The 10,978-nt window shown below is 52.9% G+C and overlaps 1 protein-coding gene across 2 annotated transcripts; it reads right to left on the reverse strand.

Annotated features, from left to right (window-relative positions):
- Positions 1–3,049: 3,049 nt before the first annotated feature.
- Positions 3,050–10,413, reverse strand: TBX22 (T-box transcription factor 22). 2 transcript variants are annotated; one of them, XM_037408580.1, is made up of 8 exons: positions 10,061–10,413; positions 9,831–9,960; positions 9,463–9,564; positions 9,055–9,229; positions 8,696–8,860; positions 8,312–8,376; positions 8,144–8,229; positions 3,050–5,305 (listed from the first exon to the last, which is right to left on the reverse strand). In XM_037408580.1, the coding sequence occupies exons 1-8, from the start codon at positions 10,194–10,196 to the stop codon at positions 4,695–4,697; spliced, it is 1,470 nt and encodes a 489-aa protein (XP_037264477.1). In that variant the 5' UTR covers positions 10,197–10,413; the 3' UTR covers positions 3,050–4,694. The 2 variants fall into 2 exon arrangements, with proteins under 2 accessions (XP_037264477.1, XP_037264476.1); XM_037408579.1 differs by having other exon boundaries at positions 9,831–10,413.
- Positions 10,414–10,978: the final 565 nt, after the last annotated feature.

A 10,978-nucleotide genomic window follows, 5' to 3' on the forward strand; every position in this document is an offset into this window, starting at 1 on the left:
ACTTAATTGCTACAATAAACTTAAAACTTGGTGCTTTAGGATAAGCGATCTGGGAGGAAATTGTTTGATGTATGGCAGTGGACGGTAGGTCCTTCTTGTGAACGTCACCGAAGGGACAGGGGGAAGAAGTGAGTTTATAAATAACTATAACATTCAGAAACGACACGACCTCGGGGAGAGCAGGGCTCTGTTAAGCACGAACAGCTTGCAGTGTCGTACCCAACATCTGCGAAAGTCCTTGCAGCCGGTATAACTCCCAACACCCTCGCCTGCTGCATCCAGGCTGTCCGACACCAGCTTTAACTCCATGGGGGCTGGGAGGCTGCGACTTGCACAGACACAGCCGAGCGCAGAAAGGGGTGCCTGGAGCTCGCACCCGAAAATGCAAACCAACGAGTGAAAGAAAAGGGGATTCACAAGTCACAAGCTTTTATTGACATTGCAAGGGAGGTGGTTTTTCTTTTCAAAATTATTTTATAAGAAATAACTCTTTATATTTTAAAAGCTGGGGTTTTTCCAGCGCTCTGTGACTGCAGCATTGGTGGAGCACAGAGGCTGCTGAGCCGGCGTGGATGGGGCTGCTTGCTGTGGCCGGGTGATGCCGTGGCCGCATGACATGACTCCAGTGCCTCTGAGTGACATGGGATGAGGAAAATTGTGAAATACATTCAGTGTGTAAACACCAAGGAACGAGATACCACTTGTAGCACTGCGAAGTGCAGTCCAGCTCGTGGCACAAGCCTGGGAGGAGTCGGGGGACGCACCCCCGTGCAGCTGGTACCCAAAACACAGCCAGGGCCAGGAGCTGCCGCGGCGCTGCCCCTGTCAACAGTGCACCTTCAGATGCTGTATCTCTTCTTTGGCTTTCTGAGCCGTGTCTTAAAAGAGTCACTGCATACTTCGTGTATTCTAGGAGGCAAACAGACACCCAAAACTAAGAAGAAAGCACACGTAAATATTGCGGAGTCATCTGTTTCCAATAGCCTGTGTTTACATATTAATGTGCAATACAAATTTGTAAACACGAGCATTTGAAACTTTTGTAGGAACCGATACCGGCCTTTTCCCTTTCTGCAGCTTTATTGGAACAGCATGTCCCCCCGGCCTCAGCCACACATGTACATCATTTTAATACTGGATGCATTTCAAATGTTCTGGGTGCTTATTTTTTCTGGTCTAACTTGCTCTCCAATTCTCGTTTGTTTTGCATAATTGTGATACAAATTATCATCTAATTACAGACCAAACCTCAGAAGATCAAATGTAAACCAAGGCACTTCGATCACAAAAAGCTACATCTGACGGTCCCTCTACATGTTTGCCTTCCCCAATAGGTGTATTAAATTTGGGTGAAACTGGATAGTAACTGCACTTTGATTAAAAACATTATCACTGGGGTTTTCTGTCTCCTTGATTTTTACATCAACCTCCCATTGTCTGAGCTCTGAGCCCATCCCATGTCCCAGCGTCGCGTACGGACACAGTGCCCTTGGTACGGCCAAATTTATTTGCCAAGCGCTCTAAATGGGATCAGACATTTCCGAGTAACTTCAAACTCCTCTTTGTTTTCCCAAATGACTAATAGCAAAGATTGTTCAGCAAGCTTAATCTTAACCTCGTTGATTATTTTCTCCCTGTTCCCATTTAAAAACAGTGCTGTGACACTGGGTGCGTGTTTGCGTCCCTTCCCGAAGTCTAAAGAACTATGAACTTTTGCGGTTGCCCCAGGTTGTCAAGTAATGTCCACGGGAGGCACAGCAAAGCAGCATGTGATGTATTTGTATTTATAGGCGCGTAGTCCTGCTTGAAATATTGACTCGATTCCCCCAGTTTCCATTTAATGACTAATAATTTATTGTGCTGACTTACTCTGACGAGTTTTGCCGCTCGCCTATCACCAGCAGCCGTTTTGCAAAGCACCCCCAGAGAGCAGCGTGCAGGTTACCCACTGTATGGGGCAGAGTTTGCCCCGTGTCAGCAGAGCGACCAGTGTTACGGTGTGAACGATGCAGCCGAGCCCCCCCTGCGGGCAAGGAGCCACGGCCGGCACCGGGTGACCACGGGGAATGGAGAGAGAGAGCTAGACTGCCTGAAAATACCACCGGCATCTCTGTCATTTGTTACAGTGATTTTTGAAAAGATAAAGGTGAGAGATAAAGGCAAAGGAAACAGAGATGGACCTCAGCTAACGCGGGTCGGATGGTGCCTCTCGCGCTGCAGTGACCTCTCGTAGGGAGCACACTGGGATCCATGCGTCTGCCTGTGCCGCTCTGATGGGTGCCACATCCTGCCCGCAGCTCGGTGCTGGCACCCAAGGGACCCGCAGGTACCTTGCAGGGACCAGGCTCTGGGCATGTTTTCCCTGTGGCTGTGACCGGGGGGGGTGGCGAAAACAGGGCTCCTACGGGACCCAGGCAGGCGCATCAAAACCCAGCCCGACTCGGCTGGAGTGAGCGGAGCATCGCTGCGGGAGCGCAGCACCCCAGTGCCGGGTCTGTAGTTTCATGCCAAAAGGCACAGGATGAGCAGCGGCTCTGGGAAGCTCCATGCCCAGCTGCAAACATGCTCGGAGTAGCAATGAGGTGGGTCCCGTCAAAGAGAGCATTTGCTCAGCTGTAGTGGATGGGATGTATATGATCTCAATTTAAATAGCCATCACTGTAAAACTGTCCATACTGAAAATATCTATTCTAGTCATTATCAGTCACAATTTTAACTAGACAAACACCAATTTTCTGGATCACCAGCTCATGGCAGCAACTCTGGAATATCTTATGCAACCGCAAATATTTGGAAAATTGGAAGTTACCCATCGCATCCACCCACGAATCCGTGACTGATCTGGAAGAGCCTTCCAGCTCCCCAAAAGTATAACCACATGTGGGGGGCGGCACTTGGTCACTCGGCCCATGGGGAGCCGGGATCTGCAGGGATCTGCAGAGATCTGCAGAGCCCGTCCCAGCCCCTGCAGTGGATTCACCCACGGGAACTCGGCCCCTACCCGTGGTGAGGGATGGCTTGGAAATAAGGACTCTTGAATGAATTTATTTTTTTTTTTTAATAAAAGTAGTGAAATAAACTGCTAAGAATCAGGGCAAGAAAGCAGGTTTGCTCATTTTTACAGTTCTACAGACCATTTAGCAAGGCAAGCACGGCCCACCATTTCATTCTGGTATCGCCAGGGGCTCTGTGAATACTCAAAGCAGTTAAATTAGGGAAAACAACATTGTCTGATTTTTAGCAAAGTCTCACGAAAGTAACAGTCTGACTTCTTGTTATTGTAACAGCTTTCGATACTGCTAGTTCTTTTCTTAATTTGCTGTCTGTTAGGGATGAAAATAAACCCAAAGCTCTGCTACCAATTTTGGTTCTTCAATCTGCACTCAATCCCTACACAGTGCTGCATTATGTTTGTAAATACAGGATTCTCTAAACTTAATCCCAAAATGCAGCCGGTCCCAGTGAATCATTATTTCCAAATCTCTGTCAAATATCAGGTAGTAAATTTGGCTTTAGGTAGGGACTGAGCACTGATCAAATAAAGACTAAAACCTGTGCCCCATCTTATTGTGGGTTATATTGTTCCCTTGGGAGCTAAAGAATATTAACAGGAATAACAAGAGTATCCACGGGTTATAATAAAACAAACAGGGCTTTCAGAAGGAATTGCAAATCTCATGTTTTGGAGCCCTTAGAGATCTCTCCAGAAGGGATCTGCATTCTCCCATGGGACCAAGCCAGGAGCATCCTTGTCCCTTCCCTCGGGCACAGGCTGGTGGATGTGATTCCAGATGGACCTTCTGTGTTCCCTGGGGCTCCCAGAGGTGTTTCATCCCACTCAGCTCTCTGAGATGTATCTGCCAGATCCCCCAGCATGGAGCTCTCGCCATGGGGGAGATGTGTGACCCCCATCCTCTGTTCCTTCTCACCTCGCCATCAGCACTGGTGCCGCTCTGCACTACCACCTCCCAGAGATCCCCGGGAGCAGGAGTGTGGAACGGAGGGCTCTTGGGGCACCGCTGCATCAGGCTCCACTTTCTCATCCCCACAAGGTAGGGACACATCCATCTTCTACCCTGTCTTTCTTTACCTTGGCAGAAAATACTTGGATTTATGTCCCCACTCTGATAACTGAGTCGTCTGGGTCCTGGAGAACAAGGCACTTTCATGTCATTAATTAGGACCCATTAAAGCCACGGGAACTTGAGAACATGCTCAAGCACTTGGCCAAATACAGCTCCTCTGCCAACTCCAGGCCTGGTACAGTCCCTTTGAAATTAGAGGAAAAACTATGGTTGGGTGAGCAGAGGCTCGCTAGGGCTTTGAGCTAACTAGAGGCAAGCTAGAGAGACAGTTTCGAGAAAACATATTTGTAGAAATGTATACGTCTACGTTCCCACTTCAGAGTGCAAATATCAAAAAGGTGACGGTACAGTTTGCTCTTAACCTAACAACCATGACATAAATATCACCAAAAGGCATCACCTCGCTGTGGATCACCTCAGACCCTCCCAAATCCTCCACCACCACCCCACCACCACCCCACACGTTTGCCCACAAAAGAAATGCAATGCCTAGACATCCCACTCCTGTCCCATGCAGTATTTCATAGTCAATAACTAGCGAGCCCTTGGGTACGAAGGAAGGAAAGGCTTGCTTTACATATCAATGCTTAGAAATATTATATAATTCCACTAAAGGCAATGGTTAATTGTCGGGTGCCAGTTAGAGTGATTACATCTGCCATCTCTCAGAGAAGCCGGAATGCTGTCACTCACTTTGAAATGGCTCGCTGCATTCATCAGTCTAGATGGCACAGAGAAGTTATAGCCACACAAGCCATATGGAGGATGTAAGGAACAATTAAGTGCTTCCCGAGCAATGGGACTTGATGGGAAAATGTTTCCAGATGCATGTAATCCATACAGCATTTGACTAGCAGAACTGGGTACTTGTAGACACTGCCCGTTTAAGTCTTCAGCTTTAGCGTTTTTCAGATTGGCTATGCCGAGGGAGGACAGTTTGGGCATATCCACCATGAAGTGGGGTAAAAGATGCGGGTTGGTGCCTCCCAGTTTTTCGTGGCTTGGCAAAATGAGAGACTGTTGTCTTAAGAAGCTTGTAGGACAAATCTTGTAGTAGAGGGGCAGGTTGAGGTTGTGTAGGTAGCTCTCAGGGCACGACACACCAATGTTGCTTGCTGACAAGTGAAACGTAGGAGGGGAGCACGACGGAGAGAGCAAGGGGTTCAGAGGAGAGGGCGTCCCACCGCTCGAGGTCACCGGTGAAGAACTGGAGCTCCCGCCTGAAAATGAAAACAGAAATCATCCAGGCTGGGCTAGCTGATGCTCACAGCCGAGGAACCCTTGGAGCACTCCTGCTCCACACCACCCTGCTCCGGCATCTGTCCAAGCACAAACCTCCTCCAAAAATCAGCTCCTGGAAAATGGGAAGATCTGCCCATAAATTATTAGTTGTTGTTAATTGGCACTTGTCTAAGACCAATATTCACCCATGCCCAATCCCACTCATTTGACCAGGACGACTGTGAAGTTCAGCTCCACATACACAGGTACCCGCCGGGTCTGTGCCCCGCTACATGACCGATAACCTTCCCCTGCTATATGTACGTCATTGCTATTTTAAGTTTCCTATTTTTTTGTGCAAATTACAGGCAGCTTTTTCCCCTTGTATATAAGAACAAAAAAATGTATTCAGCCTGATGGAGAATATTTTTGTACCTTCCTGCTCACAGGAATTGACTAATTTTACTTGGCTTCCCATGCAATTTGAAACGTACCCTTGAATACTGTAGGTGTCTCCAGAAACTTTAAATGCACATGTCATTTTAACATTCTCCTTTCTGAAATGAATCAATGAACACTTTCATAATTTGGTAGAAAAGTGACACCGGCTCGCTTCGCACGCGTGAGCGCTGCTGAGGCCACTGGTGTATAACATCACTGTTCTGCACCGGCTCAGAGCTCCTCCGGAGCAACATCAAGAGCAAAACCAAAGAGGCAGCGGCTGCTCTGGCGTGGGAATGATGCTCTGGAGCGGCCGGCCCTGGTGCTAAACAGATGCTGGTTTCATCTAACACCATTTAAGAGCGTATGTCTCTGCTGCACATTCATTACCGCATTCTTCCAGAACCGTTTCCACCCCCCCACCACCCCCACCACCCCTTTATTTTCATTCCTTACCAAAGTCACTGGGAAAGAAAGGAAGGGAATGTGGATCCATTTTCTCTATTTACATTTAATTCCAAGTGATATACTGCCTGGATGTGATCTGGTCAGGCTTTACACGCCATCAGCAACACAGAATCAACTGTATAACCAAGCCATAGCTGCGAGTATTTCGGACCTTAGAAGAACACCAACATTTTGGACACGCTGCAAATTAATTTTGCAAACTTCCAGCAAGCAGAGTATCTTACAGGTTGGATGACCCGGCACCTAGTCGCTATAATCCAGGAATGTTTTCTGGCTTGAGCATCTCACCCTTCCCCGCTGATGTCAGCGGCTGTTACGGTACTGACATCAGCAGGGCAGGGATCCGGTCCTCCCCGGTGTACACGGCCTCACACCCTCCCAAGGCTCAGGGACTTTTGGTCATGTAACATGATGTGACCGAGCCGGTATTTGTGAGTGCGAGGCAGCGAGTGAAGCCCCACGCAGCTGGCTATAGCAGAGCAAACGAGCGTTAGTATTTGCTTCAAGGTATCCTGAGCAATAACATCGCATGACTTCCAGGACACGCTTGGGGATGGGGATCGCAGCGGGGATGACAGAGCAGCTCAAGGAGCAGACGCTTTCTGCCGTTTCTACTAGGCTTTAAAATCCTAAGTTTGTGGCCAAGTCTTTCTTCAGCATATTGTTCACGCTTTCTTTTAATTTACCTTCTGGTTTTAGAGCTTTGGGATCTCTATTTTTTCAGTTTTTCTTCAGAAATACATTTTTATTATTAGTGAGATTGGAGAACTCACTAATCATCAGCCCAGGAAACTGACCTTGAAGAAAAATACCAATTACATTAAGATGAGGGGAAAGAAAAAATATCCCAGGAAGCTCTAATATTTTAGCATCCATAGGATGAACATTGCAGTAGATTCTCTCTTATTCCCCACTGCAACCCACCCATCAGCTCCTCTCGCCGGCTCCGTAGCAGCCGGCCAAACACATTCAAAAGGTGCTTTTTAGCATAAGGTCTTTTCTAAATACGTAACAATAAAAACCCTAGTTCTCTTTATAACCCGTAAACCTCTTAATTTTTCCCGAGTCTGATTTCTTATGTCTCCCCATTTCTATGCCTGTGCAGCATGATTTTTTGCGGTGATTTCTGCAGTTATTTCCCTGCGGACAGGAGTGACTTGGTGTGCCCAGCACTGAAGGGTTCCGCACAGCAATGAGAGTTAAACTGGAGAATTTAAACTCAAACTGGAGCGCTCCAGCATGCACATGGTCTGTTACTCCCCCACCCCCCCGGCGCTTTGAATAATCAGTTTCCAAATAATACCTTCCAAAAGCTGGGATATTTTTTTTTTTTCTGGAAAAGAGCTGTAAAAGACTGACATGCGCTTGTCGGGCGGAGGGAGATCGTTTTCCCTGGAAAACGTTTCCCTCTTCCCTGCATTTCTGTGGAGCTAACGGACTGTCTGGCTGCTACAGACTGAAGAACAGACAATTTTAATTTCCGATGCACAAGGCGTTTGCTCGCCCAGAAGCAGCCGGCTGCAGGAGGTTTTTTACCCCGTTTTTAGCTAATATTTTCAAACGGGTTGGAAACAATTAGCGTAACAGGATCAAAGCCACAACAACCCGACTTTAAATTAGCCTCCTGCATAGTGAGTTATTTTTTTCCCCTGCGCGTCTAAGTGTGGACTGCGCCAGGCGGCGACGGCAGCCCGTCACCCTCCTCCCGGGGCGGCTGCTCTGCTTCTCACATCGATTTTAACAGGACTTTTGGCCGAAAACACGTGGAATCGGCTCCCCAAAACGTTGCGCTAGCGGCCGGCTCGTTTTCTGGACCCACTTCGTTATCTTCATGGTTGAACCCCCCCCGCCCCGCGGAGCCCTCCGGCCGCGCAGCCCGGCGGCGGCGGGGATTAACGGGACGGGCGAAGGCAGAGAAGGGCACTCACCCGGGCTGTCTGCGCCGAAAGCCTTGAAGTCCAGGGCGAGGGGGGGCCGCCAGGGGTAGGTCTCCAGGAGCCCGTCCAGGACCCCCCTGCGGGGCGAGACCGGGCTGAGCGCGGCGGCGGGGGCGGCGGGCGCGGCGGGGCGGGCGGCGGGGCGGCCCCAGGCCTTACCTGTTCCTCCCGGGGTCCCGAAAACCTTTGGCGAAGGGATTCCTGTCGATCTTCAGCTTGGTGATCTGAGAAGGTGGGAGAGAAACGGGCCGTTGGGGACCGCGGCGTGACGGCACCGGCCGCCGCGGCTCTGCATCCCCCGGTGCCCTCCATCCCCCGGTCCCCGGTGCCGCCGGGGCTCTGCATCCCTCAGTCCCCGGTGCCGCCGGTGCCCTCTATCCCCTGGATCCTGATGCCCTCCATCCCCCGGTCCCCGGTCCCCTCCATCTCCCGGACGCCGGTCCCCTCACATCTCCCGGTCCCCAGTCCCGCCGGGGCTCTCCATCTTCCGGTCCCCGGTGCCGTTGGGGCTTTCCAGCCCCCCTCGTCCCCCTTCCCCGGTACCTGCTGGTTTTGGTAGGCCGTCACGGTGGTGAATTCGGTCTCCTGGAAGGAGAAGGTCTGCACCCCCTCGGCCGGCAGCGACTGGATCTGCGCCAGATCGAAGCGAGAGTCCTGGGCGATAACGTGGACGCGGGGCTTGTACTTGTGCATGGACTGCAGGATGATCTGCGGGGGGAGAGGCAGGCTGAGCCCCCCGGCACGGAGAGGGCAGGAAAACGAAAAAAACCCAAACCTGGTGCAAGAGGCGGCTGGGAGCCAGCCCGCAGCCCCGGGGAGAGAGGGACCGGCCGCGCTGCCCCCCGGGGGGATGCTCTGCCCTCTCCCCGCCCCCCCCCCCCGCGGGGCTACCCCACACCTACGTGCCCCTTGTCGTCCATCTCGTTGTTGGTGAGCTTCACCCGGTCGAAACTGATGATTTGCCTCATCCAGGTCTCCCCCGAGCAGGGGGAGTCGGGGTGGATGTAGAGCCGGGGGGTGATGCAGGAGTGGTCCGTGTTCCCCGCCACCATCCACTGCGAGCTGTGATAGACGTAACTGGCCCGGGCCGGGCCGCGGTCAGGCGGCGGAGACACCACCCCCCCCCCCACCCCCGACGCCCCTCTATAGAATCTACGTTCACGCGAGCCCGCCGGCCCCCCCCGGCTGGGCAGCCCCCGTGCACGTAGGCGCCCTGGAGCAGACGGGCTGAGCAGAGCGCGGTCCGCGACCGCTCAGCCCGGCCGGGGGGATCCCGCGGGGGCGTGGGGCGCCCCCCCGCCCCCCCGTACCGGTATCTCTTGGAGTCCACCGGGACGACGTCGATGGCGATGTAGTACTGCTTCAGCGGCTCCAGCCCCCTCACCTTCACCCTGACCGACGGGAACATCCTCCTGCGGGCAGAGGGGAAGGTCCTGAGCAAGAACTGCCGGTTAGACGGCGAAAGGGAGTTGGAAAACTAAACGGGCGTCGGGAGAAAAAAAAACAAACACAAACTCAAGCTCAATAAAAAGAGAGAAAAAAACCGCAAAGGAAAGAAAAATATATAAAAAAGAGGGATGAAAGGGGAAAAAACCCCAACCAACCAACCAAAAAAAACCCCGACACGCAAGCAGAAAGGCAGGAGAAGGCCGGGCGAGCCCGGAGGTGCGGCCGGTACCTGCCGGCCTTGGTGATGATCATCTCGGTGCCGATCTCATGGAACCTCCGCCAGAGCTCGGAGCCCTGCAGCTCCACCTGCGCCCCGGCCCCCGCCTCCCGGCTCTCGGCCCCGGCCTTGGGCCGCTTCTCTGCGGAAAGACAAGCAGGAGGGGGCGGCTCGAGGGCTGCGGGGCGGGCAGGGGGCGGCCGGCCCCGCCGCCCCGGGGGTCCCGGCCGGGCTGTACCCACCCGGCTCCGGCGCTGCGCGGCTCTCCCGGCCGCCGGCCCCGCGCTCCTCGTCGCGCCCATCCGGCACCTTCCTCTTGGCCGCGCGTCCCACCAGCGCTTCCACCGAGAAGGCGTGAGCCCGGGAGCTGAGCGCCATCCCCCGGGGCCGGGGGTCCCCCCGGGCGGCCGCGGGGCTCAGGCGGGCGGCGGCGGCTCCATCCCGGCCGGTGCCCAGCGAGCCTCGCCCGGCCGCCGCACGGCTCCCGTCGGGGGGCAGCGGCCACGGCGCGATCCTCTTGCATCCAACTGAGGCAACGGGCGGCTGCAGGCTCCACTGTTTGTTTTGGAAACTGGTGGGAGCATAAGAAACATTGAGTGACATTTCGTGGGAGTAACGGGGGGGGGGGGGAAGGGGGAGGGAGGGGAGAGCAGGCGGTGGAGGGGAAGAGCGGGGGAAGAGGAGCCGGCCCCGTCTAGGATCAATAAAAGAGTTACTGTTCTCCATTAAATTGTAAAACTCTAAGAAATTTGACATAATTGCACACTAGGGGCCACTTTTCCAACAAAAGTGCAAATAACGTTTAACCAGAACCAGCACAAAAAGAAGAGGAGAAGGGGGGGGGGGGGTAAAAAAGGAGAAAAAAGGGAATAGAGGAGAGGGAGAAAGGAGCAGGAGAAAGGAGCGGGGGAGCCGTGCCCGTGCTGGCCGCACTGGTGACCCCCAGGCCCGGGGGCATTGCCCAACGGGCAGGTCACACTTGTGTGTGTGTCCCTACCCGTGTCCCCGGCATATCATGCCACAGTGTCCCCCACTGGACAGAGACTCTGGCTTGCCTCCCCCAGCTTTTTTTTGTGTGTGTGTATTTTTTGTTTGTTTGATTGTTTTTGTGGGTTGTGGTTTTTTTTGTTTAAAGGCAGCAGCCCCCCCGCCACCCGCTC

The sequence above is a fragment of the Falco rusticolus genome, chromosome 14, assembly GCF_015220075.1.
Source record: "Falco rusticolus isolate bFalRus1 chromosome 14, bFalRus1.pri, whole genome shotgun sequence".
Classification (NCBI taxonomy): domain Eukaryota; kingdom Metazoa; phylum Chordata; class Aves; order Falconiformes; family Falconidae; genus Falco; species Falco rusticolus.